The 23,339-nt window shown below is 45.3% G+C and overlaps 1 protein-coding gene across 1 annotated transcript in view; it reads right to left on the bottom strand.

The window, feature by feature from the left end:
* Window positions 1-18,238, bottom strand: part of slc6a4b (solute carrier family 6 member 4b) — a 74,532-nt gene extending 56,294 nt beyond the window's left edge. The window contains exons 1-5 of the mRNA XM_063034548.1: window positions 17,812-18,238; window positions 6,093-6,227; window positions 5,175-5,394; window positions 1,986-2,124; window positions 869-1,003 (exon numbers count right to left, since the gene is read on the bottom strand). Coding sequence (XP_062890618.1) covers window positions 869-1,003; window positions 1,986-2,124; window positions 5,175-5,394; window positions 6,093-6,227; window positions 17,812-18,238 — 1,056 coding nt within the window. The remainder of the gene's footprint in view (window positions 1-868; window positions 1,004-1,985; window positions 2,125-5,174; window positions 5,395-6,092; window positions 6,228-17,811) is intronic.
* Window positions 18,239-23,339: the final 5,101 nt, after the last annotated feature.

The following is a 23,339-nucleotide window of genomic DNA, read 5'->3' as shown; positions in this document are numbered from 1 at the left end:
CACAGTAAAATAAAAATACAATAGAATCAGTGAAAAATTGAACACAAACAACCAATGTGCAAATGAAGACAAATTGCAAATAATAAAAAAAACAAATAATAATAGAACCATAGAACCATAGAACATTACAGCACCGAAACAGGCCTTTTGGCCCCTCTTGGCTGTGCCGAACCATTTTCTGCCTAGTCCCACTGACCTGCACACTGACCATATCCCACCATACACCTCTCATCCATGTACTTGTCCAAGTTTTTCTTAAATGTTAAAAGTGAGCCCACATTTACCACTTCATCTAGCAGCTCATTCCACACTCCCACCACTCTCTCTGTGTGAAGGACCCTCCTCTAATGTTCCCTTTAAACTTTTCCCCCTTCACCCTTAACCCATGTCCTCTGGTTTTTTTCTCCCCTTGCCTCAGTGGAAAAAGCCTGCTTGCATTCACTCTATCTATACCCATCATAATTTTATATAAATCTCCCCTCATTCTTCTATGCTCCATGTTAATAGATATATAACACTGAGAACACAAGTTGCAGAGTCATTGAAAGTGAGTCTGTAGGTTGTGGAATCAGTTCAGTGTTGAGGTGAGTGAAGTTATTTACACTGGTTCAGGAACCTGATGGTTGAAGGATAATAACTATTCCTGAACCTGGTGGTGTGTGACCCAAGGCTCCTGTACCTCTCTCCTAACAGCAGCAGTGAGAAGGGAGCATGGCCAGGATGGTGGGGGTCCTTGATGATGGATGCTGCTGTCCTGTGGCACCACTCCTTGTAGACGTGCTCGATGGTGGGGGCATATCAGTTTAGCATACCGTTATGTTAAAATAATTATTTCATTAAATCAGAGCTGATTGTTGTTTGCACTCACATTTGTGTCCAACAGCTTCTTCCAGTTTGGTTTGAGGTAGAAGGCCACACCTCGCCATGCTCCGGGTAAAGTGGCTCCTCTTATCAAAAGGACAAAAAGCACCAGATAGGGCAGTGTGGCTGTCACCCAGACTATCTGCAACAGATGCAAGGCCAAGAAAAAACACATCTTGTTAAAATCTTTCAGAAACATGCCTTCTTCTATCATATTATACTGTATCTCTATAATCCATTTTTCCCTAAAGCACAATCAATACAATATGCCCTTTTTTGTCGGGTTGTTTGCCAAGCCTGGAGGTTAGGTCGCAAACGTTTTGTCACCAGTCGAGGTGACATCATCATATGTAATCAAGCGTTGTTAATACCGAGCGCTGGCGTTTAAATTGGTCTGACTTGTTCTTTCGATTGGGCGGCTAACATAATATTCTGGAAACACACATAAAAGTTGCTGGTGAACGCAGCAGGCCAGGTAGCATCTCTAGGAAGAGGTGCAGTCGACGTGTCAGGACGAAGGGTCCTGACGAAGGGTCTCGGCCTGAAACGTCAACTGTACCTCTTCCTAGAGATGCTGCCTGGCCTGCTGCGTTTACCAGCAACTTTTATGTGTTGCTTGAAATTCCAGCACCTGCAGATTTCCTCGTGTTTGCATAATATTCTGAGTGTTATTTGCTCATTTTTTTTCTGCCATTTCCGCAAATTGTTCTGGGTTTCTTTTGCATGTTGGGTGTTCCATGATGTTTCTTTACTTCACGGCTGCCCTTGGGAGGACAGGCCTGAGGGTCGTGTACTGTATACATAACGATGGTAATAAATGTGCTTTGAATCTTTGAATAGGCACTTCCAGCCCAGCAGCTCCTGACGAACTTAATTCAACCCTGACCTAATCACGGGACGACCAACAATGGCCAATGAAGCTACCAGGTACGTCTTTGGACTGGAGGAGACTGGAGAGCCGAGGGAAACCCACACATTCCATGGGGAGACGCACAGAGGACACTGAGATTGAACACCGTGCCACACTTTATCATGTAAGGGGCCTTTATCATTGTACGTAACTAAAGATATCTTGGGTTGTATTGTTGCCAAAGAAAGATGATTCCTAATGTTTTGAAACAAACCTTTCCAGACGTTTTAACCCCCTTCCATAGACTGAAGTAAACAATGGTGAAAATGACAAAGAGACACAGAAGAAGCTGCCAGCGAATCGCACCCACATAATGTAACCCCTGGGATTTGTGGATCTCCAGAACATTCCGTCTAAGCATAAAAGAGAAAGATAAATAAAGAATATATAGTAATAATAGAAGTTGAACAATAATCATGCTTCAAAAATCGTTCATTTCCTGGCGGCAGTTTAGCGGAAACATTTTTCTGCCTCAGCAGGTTGTAGTATCCAGAATCCAGACCCCTGCACAATGAGCAAAAACCTTCTTTGAATTTTTAACACACTTCTGAGGATTGTTGATACTCAGCACTGTTGCCTTTTGTGTGGGGTGCAGTATCATCTACTACCTGAGATGATTTTGGAAAATCCTCTGGAACTATGTGGTAAGGTTATACAATTGCCCTGGACAACATCCCTCCCTCAGGCACCTTGGCCAAAGCAGTTTGTTCAGATTTAGTACCACATTTGTCTACGTGAGGACAGTGATAGCGGCTGACCCCAGGTAGCACAGTGAATTCCGGTTAATTGGGACATATCAGGAGCAGTTCATTGTGCCCTAATTAAGTGGCTGCCCCAGTTAGCTGAAGTTTCATGAAAATTGTTTAAACAAGACAAAATGCCACTTAACTAAGCGACATACTATGTATTTAAAGGAAATGCAGAACAAATTAGAACACATCCAATATTGCTACAGTATTATAAAGCTCAATTAGTTGCTAATAGTTATCGACAGAGGAATTCGTCCAGTGTACACTGCCATGTTTTTTTGATTCACGGTAAATGAACAAAATTAGCGCAGACACCTACTGCAGATAATGGACTGCCTTCATTCATAAGGTAGTGTCAAAAATCACTGCTTTTTAATTCGGCGTAGGTCAGCCCAAATGAATAACATAACACAAGTATGAGGGGCGATTGATAAGTTCATGGCCTAAGGTAGACAGAGTCAATTTTAGAAAACCTAGCACATTTATTTTTCTACATAGTCCCCTCCTACATTTACACACTTAGTCCAGCGGTCATGGAGCATACGGATCCTGGACCTCCAGGAAGTGTCCACAGCAGGGGTGATCGATAAGTTTGTGGCCTAAGGTAGAAGGAGATGAGTTATACAGCTCTCATTGCATGCACATGCAGTTCAACTCTTTGAGTGATTACACAGAAAGTTTGAAGTCAATAACTCATCTCCTTCTACCCTAGGCCACAAACTTATCAATCACCGCTTAAAAACTGGTCACTCTAAGCGTGGTATAGTGTCTAATGTCCACACAAGTGCACTCGACTGGCACGAGTAAGAAATCTGCATTTTCATTGTAACATTCAAGAGAAACACAACTAGAGGTCAAAGGTTGAGGGTGAAAGGTGAAAAGTTTAAGGGGAACGTGAGGAGAAACTTCTTCACTCTGAGGGCTGAGAGAGAGTGGAACAAGCTGCCAGTACAAGTGTGCTCGCAAGCTCGATGTCAACGTTCAAACAACGTTTGGATAGGTACATAGATAGCAGTGGTATAGAGAAACATAGACTGTACTCTTTTCCTAGACGTTGTCTGGCCTGTTGAGTTCCTCCGGCATTTTGTGTATGTCGCTCATTTTCACTCCCGGCATTTCTGGAATCTCCAAGGCTCAATGCTTGAAACAGCAGTGAGCAAAATAGTTTTGAATTGTCTTACTGCTTATTTCTTGCCAACTATCAGTGACAAAAAATCACTGCTTATTGAACACAAACTCATGCAACTAACGCTATTTAAAAACCGATCGCTGTAAGCACTGTGTAGTGTCTACCAGCCTCGTAAATGCATGCAACTGACCCTAGTTAAAAACTTTTTGGCAACAGTCTCTTGTCCCAATTAAGCGGCATAGTGTCCTAAATAAAGGAAGGGAATCCTGGCTATTTTCCTGATTAGTTTTTGTTCTTTAAGGATTGTCCCAATTAAGCAACTGCTTTTATTAATTGATGATCCAACTAACTAGAATCCACTCTAATTGGCTTGCTGTAAAATCACTCTGACAAGTCCTGATCACATTAAAGTATAATAAATAAACTGCAAATGATGTTTGCATTGAAAGTGAAACCTACTGGGGCATCGTAAATCATGCGATAAAGTGCAATTTAAATCAAAATGGTCCCCAAGAGATGGACTGTGCTTGAAATCCATCTCCTGGGTCATCATCGTCGTTACCTGCCCTGTCATATGATGTGGGTGATCATGGTCTTTCCGTGGCCATGACTGTCCTTGGGAAATTTTTCTCCAGAAGTGATTCACCATTGCTTTCTTCTGGACAGTGTCTTTACAAGACAGGTGACCCCAGCCATGATCAATACTCTTCAGAGATTGTCTGCCTGCGTCAGTGGTCACATAACCAGGACTTGTGATCTGCACCAGCTGCTCATACAACCATCCAGCACCTGCTCCCGTGGCTTCACATGGCCCTGATCGGTGGTGGGAGGGGACGGGGTAGGTTCTAAGCAGGTGCTATACCTTGTCCAAGGGTGACGTGCAGGCTAGTGGAGCGAAGGAGCACCTTACACTTCCTTTGATAAAGATGTATCTCCATCCCACCACCCAATCTCTAGGGTAGTGTTTGGATTTGTGTTACATTTTAATGACAGAATGCACATAGTGCAAATGGCAAATAGCCACTACAATGTTGTTATTTAAATCATAGCTCCATTTCACCTGGTGGGCTTCACTCAACAGAACATATTTCCACTGAGTTATATCCAGAATGTGGCACATCGCCATGTTCCAGTAATGGGTTACTGGTGAGACAAGGTATGTAGCATTACAGTCCAAATTCAATTTCTAGTTTGCGCTAATTTTGTTGATCCTTGTCAAAAAACAGTTCTAGAATTAGAATTGCCTCCTTACTTCAATTGGTAAGTGGACGTGTATATTGAGTAACAGAAATATACTCAGCTGTGAGGGCCCATTGGTAACTTGGCATCATTCTTTACCAGTACTTGGCTGAATATTTCACACTGGCATAGAGTATTAAAGACAGAAATATTATTTCATTAAATACAACAACCTGTTGTATCCCTCCTCTGCCAACCACCTCCTCCCCGCTCAACAACTCATCTCTCTGAAGCTACTGACCATAAGACATAGTATTTTAACTCTGGTTAAACATCAGCCACTTACATAAAAAATTCTTCTGCTGGAGACTTAGAGAAGTTATTCCAGGAGATGTTATTCTTGCCGAAGTAGTTGATACAGTTGGGTGTGTTCCAAGAATTGTCACAGTTGGTCCATGGCAAGGTGGCCGTGAACGAACAGTAGAAATAGTAGACAGCCCATGATATGATCGTGTTGTAATAGAAAGAGACGTACAGAGAAATGATACAGATTGCGTATCCAATCCCTAAAAAAGTTAGACATTTGAATTTAAACATAGATCTAAAGTTGTTATCTTAAAGCCATTTGCTTCCCTCTTTGATCTACACAACCAGCATGTCTTTATTTTCATGATACAACCCCTACCTGGCTTTTCATTCATGACTATGCTTAAAGTCAGTACTGTTTCTCATCTTTTGCTTTTCAGTAAAATGAGACAAGTATTGCAAGGGGTTTGCCCTTCTATCCTAATTACCATATAGGATGCCCAATACTAAATCTCCCCCAGTGCCCCCTCCCCACAGTATCTGGTGCCTCACAGTTCTAGTGGGCCAGGTTTATTCCTGACCTCTGGCTTTGTTTGGGTGGAGTTTGCTTGTTCTTCCTGTCTCCAATTTCTAATTTCTTCATGCATCCCAAAGATGTGGTGGTTAGTCATTATTTGGGCACCATATATTGTCCCCCATGTGGAGAATGAGTGGTTGAATCTTGGGGGGGGGTGATAAGAATTGGGGGAGAATAAAGTGATTTCAGTGTAGATTCCAATGATCATTGTGGACTCAGTGGCTCAAAGGTTTTGTCCCTGTGCCCATGATTAAATGTGTGAAACTTTCAACTCCTGTTAACAATTCAGCATTGGTGAAAAGTTATTTTCTTTGTGACTAATTTGTATGCAAGGCGGTATGCTGTGATTTTTAGAATTGTATACTATAATGACATCAGCACCTTTAAATATTGGACATATCCTCTTCCAAACAGGAATAACACCTGTTCTCTGATACTGTCCCAATGCCAACTCCATGTAGAACAAAGGAATTCCTCCAAACATTGCCATTAAGGTATAGGGAATGAGAAATGCGCCTGAAATTGAGAAGAGAAATTAAAGCCATGAAAATGATGGAAAATAATTGGGTTACAAAACATTAACCACGGGTATTTTTAGGATACACCTTGGATAAATACAAACTTCTTCATGTACGATGACATGTCATATAAGGTACAGTGTTCGAAGAGACCCTTATATAACAATTATTCCATTCTGTAATAAACCACCACACAGTATGCATTGACAGGAATCTCATTGTGTTAATATACAAGCATCTAATGTACAAAGCAAGCAGCCCAAAATACAATGACATCTGGCCAGTACACCTATCTGACCTTAGGTTCATTGACAATCTCCCAGCGCACAATGGTAATCGTTACAGAAAAAAGTTCCAAGAATGTTGTCAGAATTCGAGGTACTGAGTAATAGGGAGGGTTTGGACAGGATAGGACTTATTTTCTTTAGAGCAGAGGTGTCAAACTACCGGCCCGCGGGCTGGATACAAAGGGGTCCAATCCAGCCCGTGGGATGATTTGGGGGAAAAAAAAGTATATTCACGACCATTTATTCTGTATCTGTACGGCAGCCGCTCTCTCCCCCACTGCTGTCTGTGCCGTCTGCTGTGCCGGCACCTTGTTTTGTGTACTTAGAAAACAATAGGTGGCAGTTAACCACCCGCTGTGTGTAAGCACCTACCACCCTGTACTGAAGACCACTGGGGCCCCACTTACGTCGTCACAGTGTAATCACACAGAGTACTCAGGTAAGTAACACCTGTACCAAGGCTGAGACTGTTGGCTGCTGTGGTTCAAAATACTTTCCAAGAAAAGAAAAGTTGACATCGAAGGTCAGATATTCAACAATAATTGGAAAGATCGTTTTTTCCTCTGTGAGGACAACGGCAAACCTGTGTGTCTGATATGCTCGCAACAAGTGGCTGTAGCAAAAGAGTACAATATTAAATGACACTATGAGACGTCACACGGAGAAAAATATGACAAGTACGCAGGACGACTCAGAACGCAAAAGGTAAATGAGCTTGAAGCAGCTCCGAAAAAACAGCAATCAGTGTTCACCAAAAGTCGAGAGGCTCATGATGGAGCTGTCAAGGCCAGCTATATTATTGCCAACAAAATAGCTGCTGTGTCGAAGCCATACTCAGAGGGGGAATTCATCAAAGCATGCATGCTAACGGCGGCTGAGCTGGTGTGCCCGGAGAAGAGACAGGCTTTTGGTAAAATCAGCTTGTCAAGAAATACTGTGGCAGAGAGAATCGGGGACCTTGCAGGAGATTTGAACAGTCAACTAAAAGACAAAGTGAAATCATTTATTGCCTTCTCTATTGCAATTGATGAGAGCACCGACGTGACTGATGTAGCTCAATTGGGAATATTTATTCATGGAGTGTTGATGCATCTTTGACCGTCACCGAGGAGTTTGTGGAGATGGTGCCCCTGACGAACACCACAACGGCGAACGACGTTTTCTCCAGCCTCGTCAAGGCCTTGGACAGACTGGGGGTTGACTGGAGTCACGCTATCAGCGTGGCAACAGATGGTGCACCGTCCTTGGTCGGGAAAGAGGCAGGTGTTGTTGCGAATCTCAGAGAGAAAGTTCAGAGAGAGAATCCAGGGCAGGAATTCTGGAATTTTCATTGTATTATACACCAAGAGGCGTTATGTAGCAGGAGCCTGAAAATGGACAGTGTCATGGATGTAGTAATCAAAACGGTTAATTTTATTAGAGCCATGGGACTCAACCATCAGCAAGTTGACACTCTTTTGTTTGAAAGTAATATTGGACACGGCCTACCCTACCACACTGAAGTCCGCTGGTTGAGCAGAGGGGTTGTGCTCAAATGTTTTTTTCAATTACGTGCGGAAATTGGAAGTACAACAAACTTGTTACGGAATACTACGACAGCATTCGTGCCTTTCAAATTAAATTAGGCCTGTGGGAGGTGCAACTATCCCAGAGCAACCCAGCTCATTTCGCCTCTTTGCAGTCTGTGCGTCTCGCTCATGGGAATAATGACAACATGGACAGGTACAAGGGCAAAACATCACGGCTGAAAAGTGAGTTTCAAAATTGCTTCCAAGTCTTCACTCAGCTCGAGAAGGAATTCTCACTATTTTGCTCGCCGTTTGCCGTCAACGCAGCATCAGATGTGCCGGGGGAACTCCAAATGGAACTAATTGAAATTCAGTGAAACTGGGCTTTGAAATATAAATTTGAGACTGTGGGTCTGGACTCATTCTATCAATACCTGGGACCAATGTACCTCAAGATGACAGACTTTGCCTCAAAGATCCTTTGCATGTTCGGGACAACATATCTCTGTGAGCAGGCGTTCTCCATAATGAACATTAACAAATCCAAACTGCGCTCGCAGCTGACACACAGGCATCTAAATGACATTATGAAAATCACAACTGCCAAGAAACTGGTCCCTGATGTTGACAGGCTGGTTAAAGCCAAGAGATGTCAGGTGTCTGGAAGCAGCAAGTGAAAAATGAGTGACGCTATTCGATGCACTGCGACATGTAAGCAAAATGCACTATGAAATATTGAGTGTCATAATATTGTCATAACATTCATTCATTTTCTGATTATTCTATTATTGTAAATGTGATCACTTCAATAAAAATTAGAGGCTAACTGTGTTCATTGTCTGAGTTTAATTGCTGGAAGCAGGCTAATAAAAATTAGGTGCAGTTGTGTAGCCTACATTTACGATTTGTTTCCTTAGGTTCGATTTCAAATGGTTTATTAATGGAAAGGGTGTGGCTCCCAAAAAAATCTTAGCCAAAATAGCATTGTTTTTCTCTCTCTCTCATCACAACTTTCTTGTAACCTACAACTGTAATAATACCAATCTTAAAAATAATGCTTGCTGGGCAATCTTCTTCATAAGAAACGAAATTCGTAAAGTGAAACACTTTGTAGTTATAGCAGAGACTGAGACACATGAGAGCAGGTTGAAAAATCGAGGTCAACGAAAGCTGTGGGAGCGCGCGCGCGTGCATTCGTGCGTGCACAACTGATCCAGCCCGCATGAAGCTGCATTTTGCCCAATCCAGCCCGTGACCTAAAATGAGTTTGACACCCCTGCTTTAGAGTGTAGAAGACTAAGGGGTGATCTTACATAGGTGTATAAAATCTTGAAGGTCACAGATAAGGTAAATGCACCCGGTTTTTTTTCCTAGGATTGGGACATCAAGAGCTGGTGGCCATAGATTTACGTTGAGAAGGAAATGTGTTAGGGCGTGCACTAGCAATGATGGAACTCAAGTGCGGAGGAAAGGCAGACTCCCATGTAGAGATGGCAAACAGAGTTTATACATAGAAATCGCAACAGAACTTTGGTGCTTGACCAAGCGACACAGCGAGACGAAACATTCTCAAAACTTGGACCCTGCAATAACCGCTAAGAAGAGTCTGCTTAAGTAATACAGGTGCTCGGAATCCCCGAGCATAAAAATATAAACTTTGCAAGGTTAAACAATTAACAATTCTTGTTAAACAACAATCAACCAATTAAGGAGCTCCAAAAACCTCAGCACCCAATGCTCTCTGGCTCCCCACACAGGCCCAGAGAGCTTAATTTAGAAATGATTTAATTGGAATTTGAGGAAGGTTATTTTTTACAGAGGGTGGTACATACATGGAATAAGCGGCCAGAGGAAGTGGTTAAGGTTGGTACAATAAATTATTAAGAGACAGTTGACCCTTGATTACGATCATTCATAAGCCCTTCACCCCCAGGGAGAAACAGAGCATTTGTCTGAGTTGCCCTCACTTAAAGTCGCCTGTGGGAATTCAGAATTCTGGCGCAAGCTCGAGGAAATGGTTGAAATTCACCAGATGCACCCCAAAGATATACACGTGTTGGTGAAAGCCAAGTGCCCGAGGAATATGTGGGACAGGATGGCCCAGGGGGTGCGGGATGGTACATAGGCAACTACCGGAAGCGCCAGTAATGAAGAAGGATATCGCTCTTTTAAAAGGGAAGTGAGGCAGCGGCTGGGGGGAGGCGAGAGTAGTTGGAGAACGATAATGGCAGTGACCCAGAGGGCTGACCAGACAGCCATGGGTTATGCAGAATGTAAATATCGGGTGTACGAGGAGTATTCCGGGCTGGATAATCCAGGGAAGGATGACCAAGTCTTCCAGAAGATGCTGAAGGAAGGCTTGAGTTCAGCTCACCTGGAAGTTTTAGATTTAGGCATAACGGTATAAAAACTGACGCACTGACAGCTTCAGTGATAGTGAAGGAACTAAAACATCAGAGACTGCGGCCACTACTAACTCACCTATATGGCCAGTAAAGAAACCCGACGGGTCATATCGGATAACAATAGACTATACCGCTCTTAATAAGACCAGATTGAATCCCATCATGGCGAGCCCTGCGACAATCCTGAACGGCCTGTCTCCAGAACACAAGTTTTTTTCAGTGCTGGATATCGCTAATGGGTTTTGGGGGGTTCCCCTTAGCACCTGAATCCCAAGACCGATTTGCCTTCACCCTGGGTGGGTGGCAGCATACGTGGACCAGACTCCCCCAGGGATTTCACAATAGCCCAGCTATTTTTCATACGGTCATGGCGCAGACTTTGGAAAAGCTCAATTTAACGCCCTACCGGTCGACCATCTTACAATATGTAGATGATCTACTCATTGCTTTGGAAGATGAAGCAGGCCATTTAGGAGCGATGGCCAGTGTTTTTGAGGTACTGCAGGATGAGGGGTTTAAAATCAGTCCGCACAAGGCTCAGCTGGGCACACAAACCGTACAGTACCTGGGCTACACCATTTCCCGAGGGAGGAAGGACATGTCAGATGACAGACGTTCGGCGATCAGCTCCATACCCCGCCCAGTCGACCTAAGGGGAGTGAGGAAGGCGATGGGTTTGTTTAACTACTGCCGTAATTTTATACCGGGGTTCTCAGCACGAGTGGCCCCGATACAGGCCTTGATTAAAGGAGGGAAGCAGTAAAGTGGGGGTCAGAAGAGGAAAAGGCCTTTACAGAAATCCAGAAAGCCCTGGTCTCTGCACCCGCGCTGGGGTTACCAGATGCCGCTCCCCCCTTTCACCTATACTGTAGTAACGAGGGAGGGTACTACAACGCGGTAGTAGTGCAGGACCATGGGGACACGAAGTCCAGTGGCCAATTACTCTACAAAATAGGACCCCGTTGCCGCAGGACTCCCCCGCTGCGTTTAGACTGCGCGGCGTGGGCTGTGCGAGTAAGCGAACCAGTTGTGATGATGGGGCAACTGATCCTACACACACCCCATAGCACTGTAGAGCTGCTGAACACGGGGAGGCTGAGGGCAGTCACCGATAGCCGACGAGCAGCTTGGGAGGCAGTTCTCAATCCAAAGGACAAGTCAGTAACTTTAGTTGGAGACACGGGGGAGAATCCGGCGAGCGCCATTCTAACCGAGGGAGAAGCACACGAGTGCCAAATAGAAACTGTCAAGGAAGAAGATATCGGTGTGAAGGAAACACCTCTGAAAGGAACAGCAGATGAAATCTTTATAGATGGGTCTCGGAGATACATAGATGGGAAACCACGAACCGGGTGGGCAGTGGTAAAGGAAACAGGTGAAGAGTTAGCTTCAGGAGCACTGCCGGGGGCTGCTCAGCTCAGGTAGCAGAACTGGTAGCTCTGATCGAAGCTCTACGCTGCAGTGAGGGCAGACGGGTAAATATATATACCGACAGCCGGTATGCATTCGCGGTAGTGCATGATTACCTAATGGCTTGGGCGCGACGAGGATTCAGAACTTCAACAGGTGCTAATATTCAGCACGGGCACCTAATACAACAGCTACTGGAAGCAGTGAGCCTGCCAGAAGGCTGGCAGTGATTGAGGTAAAAGCGCACCGAAGGGTGAAACAGAGGGGAAATGAGTGGGCAGATGTTGCTGCGAAGAAGGCAGCAGAGGAACAAGAGGCAATCGAAATTGCAAGTGTGCAGGAAGGATCGAGAGGAGCCGGTTTAGTAAAATTATATGAAGAGGTAGAGGCAGAAGAGAAGGGAAAATGGAGGAGGAAAGGGGCAAAGGAGGGACCAGTCGGGTGCTGGACACATGGGGAGGAAAGAATCGCGGTGGCCCCATCCTGTATTAGACCGATACTACTGAAGTTATATCATGGGGTGATGCATCAGGGAAGGCAGAGCATGATCACAACCCTCCGGCAGGACTGGTGGTAGCCAGGGATGGGCAGGGATGTTGAGAAATTCTGCCGCCGTTGTATCATTTGTGCCCAGCATAACCCTGGTAAGGGCAGGAAGCTACAGCTGGCTAATCAACCTTGGCCGAGGTGACCCTGGGAAAACGTCCAGGTAGACTTCACAGGGCCCTTGCCAAAAAACAGAGGGAAAAGCTACCATCTAGTAATTATGGATCACTTCACTCGGGGGGGGGGGGGGTAGAGGCTTTCCCAACAAGGGACTGCACCGCCAGCACCGCTGCATGGTTCCTAGTTCAGGAAATCCTCCCAAGCTGGGGAACCCCAGTTCAGGTGGATTCAGATCAGGGAGCACATTTCACGGGGAAAGTGATGAAGGAAATGTGCCGACTGCTAGGGATTCGACAACGGTTCCACGTACCCTACCACCCACAGAGTTCAGGGATGGTAGAAAAGATGAACCAAACAATCAAGAATGCGTTAGCCGAAGCTATAGCTGAGACAGGAAAGACGCGGGTTGATGTATTACCAGGAATCCTGATGAGATTGCGCGCAACCCCGAACCGCACGTTGGGTCTCAGCCCCTACGAATTATTGATGGGGCGAGCAATGCAACTCCTTTATGGGGTAATTATGGGTTGTGGGGAGCCTGGAGCTTACAGGGATAGAATGACCCAATATGTGAACGACTTTTGTAACCAATTTAAAGTGTTGAAGGACCGAGTGAAACAACAGCAGCGAATCGCTAATCAGAGAGAGCCAGAGGGAAAGGGGATAGTCTTTCCACAGCCCAGCGACCAAGTTATGGTAAGGGTGCTGCCGGAAAGGCCGGGGTTTGCCCCCAGGTGGATAGGACCACAGACGGAACTCTTAACGAATGATGAGTGTGTCTGTGTGCAGACTCGGCGAGGCAGCCAGTGGAAACACTGGACTCAGGTTAAAGCATACAACTCACCCTCTTGTTGCTCCCACAGACGGAGTGGGGAACCAAGTGTACCCAGTAACCATGTAATTACAGAGAACCTAAGAGAGGAACACCAGCCGGCCATGCCAGACCTGACCACAGCTGATGAAAACATACTCGGAGGAAACACAAAGGCAGAAAACGCCGAGAGTGTGGCAGAAGACACTGAGAGCGTGTTGCAAAACCATGAATAGCCTGCTAAAGTGTGATGATGATGGTACTCTGTAAGGAAGGCCGGTTGCTGAAGGCAGATGATTAGTTTAATAGCATAGTATAGAAAGATATTGGGAAATAGATGGGGAGGGATTCTTAAGCTAAAGCAGAGACAGCAAGTTCCACCACTTCGATGCCATTTCAGACTGCACACGGCATCTGGAAGCAGTCACTCCCAGTCTGAGGAGCTGGGCCCTTTTCAGCAGTTGGGCCAGTGATCGACTGGACAGTTCGAAAGGGGGCGCCACTGGGGAGAGGTCCTTGCAGACATTTACCTAGAGGCCACCCCAACCCCTTCCTGTACATCGATGAGAGAGCCTGCGGGTGCTCCTGGAAGGAGAGTTTCAGCGACCAGAGAATGAAGGGGTGAAGACAAAGGAATGTGATTAAGCAGCAGTCAGCCTGCAGGGAAAGAGCCGACTGGCGCACGAAAGAAGCCGCATTTCTAAAGACTTGTTTAAATTTCTGGAACAGCCTCTTTGCTTAACATTTGGTAGCTAGCGATTAGGGAATGTTAGGGTAGATATCGAGTAGATATTGGGGGCGGGGGAAGGCGGAATTTCGAGGCAGGGCGTTTTTGTTGCCCTATTTGAGTAGATCCTCTTAGATTGGCCTTTCCTGGTACAAATTTAGTTTTGTTCGGGAGGGCCAAGAGGAGGGACTGTTGGAGTGATTTTTGAGTTTAGGTCATTTACATTTAGCAAATGGCTTCGGCCACCAGTCTTCTGTTTCCTGACAATGTACTGTTGATTTAGTTTGTAACAATGCATTTCCTAAAAGCTGTGAATTCCAGTCCATTTGTAACAATGCATTTCCTAAAAGCTGTGAATTCCAGTCCATTTGTAACAATGCATTTCCTAAAAGTTGTGAATGCCAGTTTAGACGCTGCGGGCGCCTGGGATGGATGTGAACCAGAAGGTGTGAAGTTTGCACGTAGTTTCGAAGACAGCATTATCTATACTTTGTAAATATGGATTGTCCTTCATTTTAATCACATAAAATACCAAATAAATGTATTGTGGATTCAGTTTGGAACAATGCTTTTCCTAAAAGCTGTGGATCCCAGTCCAGACGCCGATGGTGCCGGTGGGATGGATGTAATCAGAAGGTGTGAAGTTTGTATGTAGCTCCAAAAGAAAGCATTGCCTATACTTTGTAAATATGGATTGCCCTTTGTGTTTAGCAAATAAATATCGAGCGCCACATTGAGCCAGCAGACCTTACCACCAAAAGCCTCTCCGTATGATGCCTGCTATACTTTATTTTGTAGAATAAAGAAGCTGCTTTGTATCTACCAGAAACTCTCTCTCCAGTGATTTCATTCACTCAGCAACGAGAACCATGCATTTTGTCTGCATTGCTGTCCTTTCCATCATGTTAAATTTGCTGTGCCACACTTCACCTGCCATTTGCCTGTTCATGTCCACGTCAGTCTTATTGCTTTCAATTTTGATCTTCCTTACAGTATACCACACGTCCATCCTTTGTGTTATTCATAAGCTTTGAGATTGGCCTTAAGTCTAAAAAGCCACTCTCCACACTAAGTCCAGGGGAGCATTAGTCTTCCATTCACATAACTATCTCATCATCACCATCTTGATGTGCCCTGTTCTATGGGGTGGGTGAACATGCTTTTCCATCTGTTGTTCTTATTCTTTTCTCTATCCATGACCATGATAGTTATTGGCATTTCTTCTACAGAAGTGGTTTGCCATTGCTTTCTACTGGGCAGAGTCTTTACAAGATGGGTGACCCCAGCCATCTTCAGAGATTGTCTGGTGTCAGTGGTCGCATGACCAGGATTTGTGCTGTGTACCAGTTGCTCATACGACCATCCACCACCTGCTCCCATGACTTCACATGACCCTGATCGGGGGGGGGGGGGGGCTAAGCAGGTGCTACATCTTGCCCAAGGGTGACCTGCAGGCTAGCGGAGGGAAGGAGCGCCAAACACTTCCTTCGGTAGAGACGTATCTCCACCCCGCCATCAAACATTATCTACCTCTAGTCAAGAACAGAAAGCACTCACTGGTAGACTTCAGACAGGCAAGCGGCATCGATGGAAATAGAAATCGGTCAACGTTTGGAGTCGGGAATCCTTCCTCAAACATTGATCCGTTTTCACTTTCCACGGCTATCGTTCGACTGGCGGAGATCTTGAAAAATGTTCTGTTTTTGTTTCAGTTTCACGCCCGTTTTCATCAACCATTACTATCTGCCTTCTGCCTTAACCGCCAACTTTCACCAGCAGCTGAAAGCGACCTTTTCTTTCTCCGATATTGCGCCGTGAAAAACGTTCCCGGAAAAGTTTTGACAGTATCACCTGATTAATAGAAGCCCGTCCATGGTACCTTTGATATGAAAACATACACTGCGCCAATTACTCTGGCTGGGTTTGAATGAAACGTAGAAAGCAATACTTTGCGATATAATTTTGATTATTTCTTCCACGAACGTACTTAAAGATCAGGGCAGTGGTAGTAGTATTTGGACATTTAGGATTTGACAAAACCTCAGCTGGAAACAATTAAGAATTTTAAAAATCTTAAAGTATATCAGAAGAAAACGAACAATACTGCATTTTACGTCGTCAGAAAAGCAAATTGTTGCTACTTGGAGTTTCCAAATTCATATCTAATTTTGCCAAATGCTGTACTATGCGTAATTCAGCTGATCTGTGAGGGAATATGGACAGAAAGAACAACAGCTGGCGAGATTTGTACTCATTTTCGGTGCGGCGTAGGATGTAATCGCAGAGCCGGACAGAACTGTGTGACTAACATCTCTAAAAGTCAGGAGACAGGTAGCTAGGTGACTGTCAGGAGAGGGAAGGGGAATAGACAGAATGAGCAGAGCACCACTGTGGCCGTTCCCATCAACAATAAGTATACCGTTTTGGATACTGTTAGTGGGGACCACCTACCAGGGACAAGTTGCAGTGGTCGCGTCTCTGGCACCGAGACTAGACCCTCAGCTCAGAAAGGAAGGAGGGAAAAGAGGAGAGCAGTAGTGTTAGGGGATTCGGTAGTTAGGGGGACAGATTAAGAGGTTCTGTGGGAGAGATCGAGAATCCCGGATGGACTGTTGCCTCCCTGGTGCCAGGGTCCGCGATATCTCGGATCGAGTTCTCGGTATTCTCGGGAGAGAGGGTGAGCAGCCAGATATCGTGGTCCACGTGGGGACTAATGACATAGATAAGAGTAGGGATGAGGTCCTGAGGAAGGAGTTAGGAAAGAAGTTAAAAAGCAGGACCTCAAGGGTGGTAATCTCGGGATTGCTGCCTGTGCCACGATACAGAGAGGGTAGGAACAGGAAGTTATGACAGGTGAACGCGTGGCTGAAGAGTTGGTGCAGGGGGCAGGGGTTCAGATTTCTGGATCATTGGGATCTCTTCTGGGGAAGGTCTGACCTGTACAAAAGGGACGGGCTGCACCTGAACTGGAAAGGGACCAATATCCTGGCGGGCAGGTTTGAAAATAAAAGTATTCCGGATGCTGGAAATGGAAATAAAAGACAGAAAATACCATTTATAGAGCAAAATCACAGAAAAGGGGTTCAGGTCGATTTCCTTTCCAGCGAGCGTGATTCAGGTGTACTGATACACACTTGCTGTCTGATTTAGTTATTCCCAAGGATTTTGTCTCGTTCGGCTTCGGGCAGCTTCACTGCTGGTTACAAACGCTATGGGGAGTCCGCGCGGCATCGGGAAAGCACAATAACAAAAGAAAAGTGGACTGCGCGGATTTCCAATTCACGGAGGGGCACGGGGCTCTGGAAACCCGCCAAGGAGGAAGATGGTATGATTGATTACAATGGGTGGAGATTCCTGGCTATTTTCATCCTATCAGGTGCACCGCCATCATTTTCAACTTAAATATGATGCATTCGGTTTTCTGCAATTAATTACATTTATCCAAGATACATTGCATTCAACATTGATACTTCTCACATTTTTAAGATATAAGGGACATAGGCATGTTTTTCCCAAATATTTTTAAATGTTGTAGTGTGTGAATCGGGCTGAAAATGAAACGAAATTACAATTTTCAATCAGAAGCAAAACATTTGGGGTATTTCTATGGGCTTATCATGTCTCTTGGCCCAAGGTGTTTGATTAATTTGTTTAATTACTGCAGGTAAAAATTATCCGTCAAACTCGGTTGTTTAGACATATTAGTAGGATGCCCGAGACATTTGAGGACAGATAACTTAATGCACAATATAGAAACCAGAATCTTACCGCCACCATTTTGATAGCAAATATAAGGAAATCTCCAGACATTTCCCAAATCCACAGCAAACCCAATAACTGACAACAAGAAGTCCATTTTTTTGCCCCACGTGTCCCTGTGGTCCGGGGCTCGGAACGGCGTGGCTTGGTGGTGGTAGCCCGGACTGGTGGCGCTCTGGGCTCCGACATTGTCAACAGCTGCGGACGAGTCCTTGTGGAGCACCACGTAACTCCGAGAGAGTCGGCGCTCGGCACAGGCAAATTCGTTGTCCCCGACCGCCACGCAATCCCTTATCTTCTTGGCCGGCATCAGGAAACCGTTCTCACCCGAACAAATCTTGCCCAACTCCGAGCGACCGTTGGCTAACACCTTCCCCTTTGGGGTGGAGTCACTCCGGATAAGGTGTAGCGTGTTGCCGTGTTGGTTGCTCTCCATGGGGACTCGCTTACCACCAAGTGTCTGTGGACCTAGAGGAAGCAACCAAGTGAAAATCTTAATGTTGGAAGGTGAACCAGCAGACTAAACCCTCTCTGTGAAAGATCCAAGTTCATCACTTTCAATCCAGCTCCCAGGAAAATGCAAGATCCGGTCTCAACTCTTACAGATGGCCCTTGACCCGTGATTAAAACACCAAGAGGAAGGGGCAAACACAAATACGGCTTGTTGCAAACATATTTAAGAAGTTTCCATGACGATGTGACGTAAATGATCTAATGAATCGAACATCATAGGAACACCTGAAGCGAATCTAGGAAAATGTACATTCATGTGTGTACGAGTCAGATCAACCAGGGGAGTAGAGACCGGTGGCAATTCAAACAGAAAACGGCGGTAAGCTGCATTAAATCCAAGCCTTTGCATCATATCATTGCTGAAAATATGCAGTAATTTAGTAAATTCTATAAGAAGGAGTCATCTCCACAGAAAATTATCAAAACAAGTGGAAGTGGTCCCCTTAATTCTGTAGATAACAACACGGCAATTTGTGCTCCAAATAAAAGTGGCCCAGAATGTTGTCCTTCTTATATTTTACCCTCACATCCTTCAAGTAGAACTTTGACGGGATTTCGCGAGGGTTTTTAAAAAATATATATTCATTGAGGTTTACACTTTTGGTCTAGATTTTTCCCACATTTTTATCCTTCTTTCGATTTATTATAAGTACGCGCTTTTGGTGCATTTATATATATATAATGAACTGAAGCTAGGGCATTCTCTCATGTTAACCGTGCACTTCCGTTAATAACACTGCTCCCGATTCAATACCCATCGTTAACAGATAATGAACGGATCGATGCTCGAAGCAGCCAGGACAAGGAAAATAGACAAGAATAAGGCGGAATACAGTTCTTAGAATTTACCAGTCATTAGACATTTCAGAAATTTCAGTATTTCAGAAATTTTAAAAAACACACATTGAATTTTATATCGCTGGTGCTAAGTAAAATATGCATGTGTACTAACCATTTAAATTTGTCTATCCCAAATTTCCTTCCTGTCAAATCTCACGCATCACTCCCTCAATTCTAAAATATATATATAACCGCTTTCATCGGTTTTCATTGTTAAAAAGAAACAGTTCTGTGGGATTTGTGACCTGTGCGGCTGTATTAAGAAATGCTGTTCTCGCCATTTCTAGTGTGGTGTCGAATGTTTACTAAGTGCAAGTGCATTTCTGTTCCTGGGAAACAATATTTCATATTCTCAAAAGTTAAGTTCAATGCATTCACGTTGTCGCAATCCAAATCACAGTCCCCATTACACCCAGCCTAAGATATCTCCTGTACTACCCAATGCCTCTAAATCTAATAAATTGACAGGCTAAAATATCTAATCTGGACATTTTAATTACATCATTTATCGGAAATATATTGAAATTCGCATAATACGCAGAGCTGTACGGCTAACTTGAGTGAATTTAACCTGTCGAAAATGAACACAATTTGGTGAGCCAATAAACCTCCTTAAGTGGGTATTCGTATGCCGAAACCGCTCTTCGTCTCATTCGGTGTGGCCATACTTAACCCTTTGTGTCACAGTGGGTAACTTTTGTCCCTATGTGCCCGCAACAAAGTGGGCTACAATCAAACCCTGACCACTTGTTAGGTTGTGCCCTAAGCATAGATACTTGTATTGTTACAAGGCTCCTGTGTCATTTATTCAATTCATTCATCCCAGGCACTCATCCTTGGCGTTGACTTCTCTTGTGAGCATTGGGAGCGTGCTAGTATTGTCTCTCGGTCTGCAAAATTGTTCACCTTTCGTTCCCACTGGACTCATAATAACGGACCTAACCCACAGATCTCCAGACCACCCAGCCGTTGCAGCCAGGAAGAGCCGCCGCTCTGTTAATAGGTGTGTTGGTGTCCGCAGGTACCGAGATACAGTCACGAACTTTGTTTTGCGTGTCATCCAGACAAAGCAATATGGACACAAGTTGAAGAAGGGCGCCCCCGTTGGTGGGAGTCGACTGTGTATGTAGTGCCCCAGCTGTCTACGTGATACGCACGCCAGGACAGTACGATATGAAGAGCAGGCTGTTGCCCACGTTGTAGGCTAACGCTCCCCATGAGGAACGGCAGAGACCGATACATATTGGCACCGGGGGCGTCGCAGGACTTGACAGCGTTGAACTCAACATAGGACTGCTTAGGAACGCCAGCTCCGACTGTTTACACAGGGTTTACTCCCGAAGCCTCCGCAAGGCGGCAGAAGTTTGAGATTAGAATCTTCCTTCTCCTAGATGAGCTGCCAACCCAGGCTGATGAGCCCCATCTGCCCGAAGCGACTGGCTTTAAGGCGCCAGTAACCCACCTTTGCTCCTATTCCTGTCAGTAGAAACGGCTCGCCGGACTTAGTGGCTAAGCCACACGTGAAGGCCAGGAGCGGGACATGGTTGTCAGAGGCTGTCTGAGTCGCACGTCATTGGAAGCATTTAATAGGTAGTGGGAGCTTATCCCCACTATCACCACCGGCTATGGCAACTTTAAGGAACCAAACATAAACAAAAGTGCATGTAGGTATATACAAAATGTTTTTCACTGTACTGTATCTAGGTACATGCGACATAACAAACTAATTACCAATTCTAAACTCCAAGTAGTGCTTTTAACTCAACTACTTAGTGCAAGACCAACCAAAGTCCAACCCTACGTCCCTATGGTGAGAGGTGCAAACGGGTAAGGCCGGCCAACAGGGCTCTGGTGAAGCTGTACAGGCCAACCCCTGTACAGTGGATACAATAGATCAGAAACATTGATGAACTCCAACCCTACCATCGACTTCAGAGGGCGATGGAGACCGGAGGTCGTCGATGGCCTTGGAGCTCAGGGCCCAAGAAGAAGAAGAACTTAAAGCGATAAAGTAAGCCCCACACTGCGCCCTTAAAGCTGGGGCGGGGGGGGGGGGTCGCCCGCCAGCTGACAGTAGATATCCGGGGAAATCTTCCCACGAAGTGTTTGTACCCCAAATTCTGACAAGACTGCGTTTCTCTGCATTTTTTTTTTGTTTTGTGTCCGATGTACAGCGGCCCTGGATTCTGGTCATTTATGTTCTGATTAAATATCCATTGTCTCACTCATATGTCACCACTATCAAGAAGGGAACGCCACAACCTCGGGTCGTCGGTATAGTATTCTGAGGGCTCTGATATTTTATTTTTTACTTTTTTATATTCTCTGCGTTTTATTAATTATATTATAATATATTGTTGAGCTTCGAGTTTTTATGTGCTATTGTTGGGTCTTCTCTGGTTTACTTTTAAGTTGCAATTGTCGTTGAATACTTCCAATTAATGCTCCTCGAGACTTTGCAGGTATCCAGTTAAGTATCCTTCGGCATTTTTTTCTCTTATCAGAATGGTTGCTAGTAATCTTGCAAAGAGTCTGGAGTTTTAATAAGCTGGAGTGTATTTAAAGGGGCAGGACTAATCCCTCGGGTCTCGGCCGTCCTGATCCTTGTTTAGTGAAATTGTGGCCGAGTTATCCAAGACCTTGTAAGTCCTACTGTTTTGTTTTGTCAATAAAATTCCTAGTTTTGTTTAACCCTCCTGAGCCTTTGATCCTGCGCTTGGCTCGGAAGATGCAGCGTGACAGGGAATCATTGCTTAATCAAACTTTCGCTGAACACCTACGCTTTGTCCGCCAGAGAAAGCAGGATCTCCCAGTGGCCACACATTTTAATTCCACGTCCCATTCCCATTCTGATATGTCTATCCACAGCCTCCACTACTGTCAAGATGAAGCCACACTCAGGTTGGAGGAACAACACCTTATATTCCGTCTGGGTAGCCTCCAACCTGATGGCATGAACATTGACTTCTCTAACTTCCGTTAATGCCCCACCTCCCCATCGTACCCCATACGTTATTGCCCATCCTCTGGACTTCCTCCCTCCCGCTTTCTTTCTCTCTGGGCCTCCTGTCTCATGATCCTCTCATATCCTTTTTGCCAATCACCTGTCCAGCTCTTGGCTCCATCCCTCCCCCTCCTGTCTTCTCCTATCATTTTGGATCTCCCCCTCCCCCTCCCACTTTCAAATCTCTTACAATCTCTTCTTTCAGTTAGTCCTGACGAAGGGTCTCGGCCCGAAACGTCGACTGTACCTTTTCCTAGAGATGCTGCCTGGCCTGCTGCGTTCACCAGCAACTTTGAAGTGTGTTGCTTGAAATTCCAGCATCTGCAGGTTTGCTCGTGTTTTGGTTCCCTCAGTCGGCTTTTGCCGTGACTGACACTAAATATATGCACGTGGCAAGTCACTAATAACGCAAACGTACAAAGAATACAATGCGAAATACGAGGGTCTTCCCTAACGTTAGACCCGCATTGCAGATCACTGAAGTTTGAAAATACTTGGATTTTTATTTTTCTTGTTTGTATGGCTGTAACTCCGCCATGGACGGTCCCTAGCTCGGTGGCGAAAAGCGGGCTGGACGTGGGGCTATCAACCCCAGCCTATAAAGACCCAGAGCTGCAGGACCGCCAGGAGAAACTCCAAGGACCTCATCCCTGGGATGGGAAGGAGAAGATGGGCTACTCCTGGGGACGATTTGAAAGCCTGGCCCAGGACAGGGGACTCTGGCGAGCTGCTGTCGGCGGTCGCTATCCCAGTGGGGGTGACAGGCGGAAGGGAGGATGGATAAATGTACCAGTGACACGGCTGATGGAACCGCTGCCTCCCAGTTCCAGTGTCTGGCTCAATCCCGATCTGCAGCGCTGTCAGCGTGGAGTTCGTACGTTTTCTCCGAGTTCTCGGAATTCCTCCAATTCCTTTAAACATTAGGCCATCCGCCCTAAGGCCAGGCGTGCTGCTAAGTTACCAAACCTACCGTGAATTCCGTCAATGTATGTGGATGGTGGAATGTGAGGGGAACAGCCCAAAGAGGACATTAGCTGGAGGGGCAGGGGTCCCAAACCTTTTTATGCCACGGACCAGGAAAGTAGACATTCTGTCTGATGTCAAGCGTTCTATGTTAAATTAGAGCGCTGTGAGCGATCAGGTAAACCACCTTGTTCGGAAATTATGTGAACAATGTCAC

The sequence above is a fragment of the Mobula hypostoma genome, chromosome 27 (assembly GCF_963921235.1).
Source record: "Mobula hypostoma chromosome 27, sMobHyp1.1, whole genome shotgun sequence".
Classification (NCBI taxonomy): domain Eukaryota; kingdom Metazoa; phylum Chordata; class Chondrichthyes; order Myliobatiformes; family Myliobatidae; genus Mobula; species Mobula hypostoma.
The sequence above is the reverse complement of the archived record's forward strand: the minus strand, read 5'-3'. Positions and strand labels throughout refer to the sequence as shown.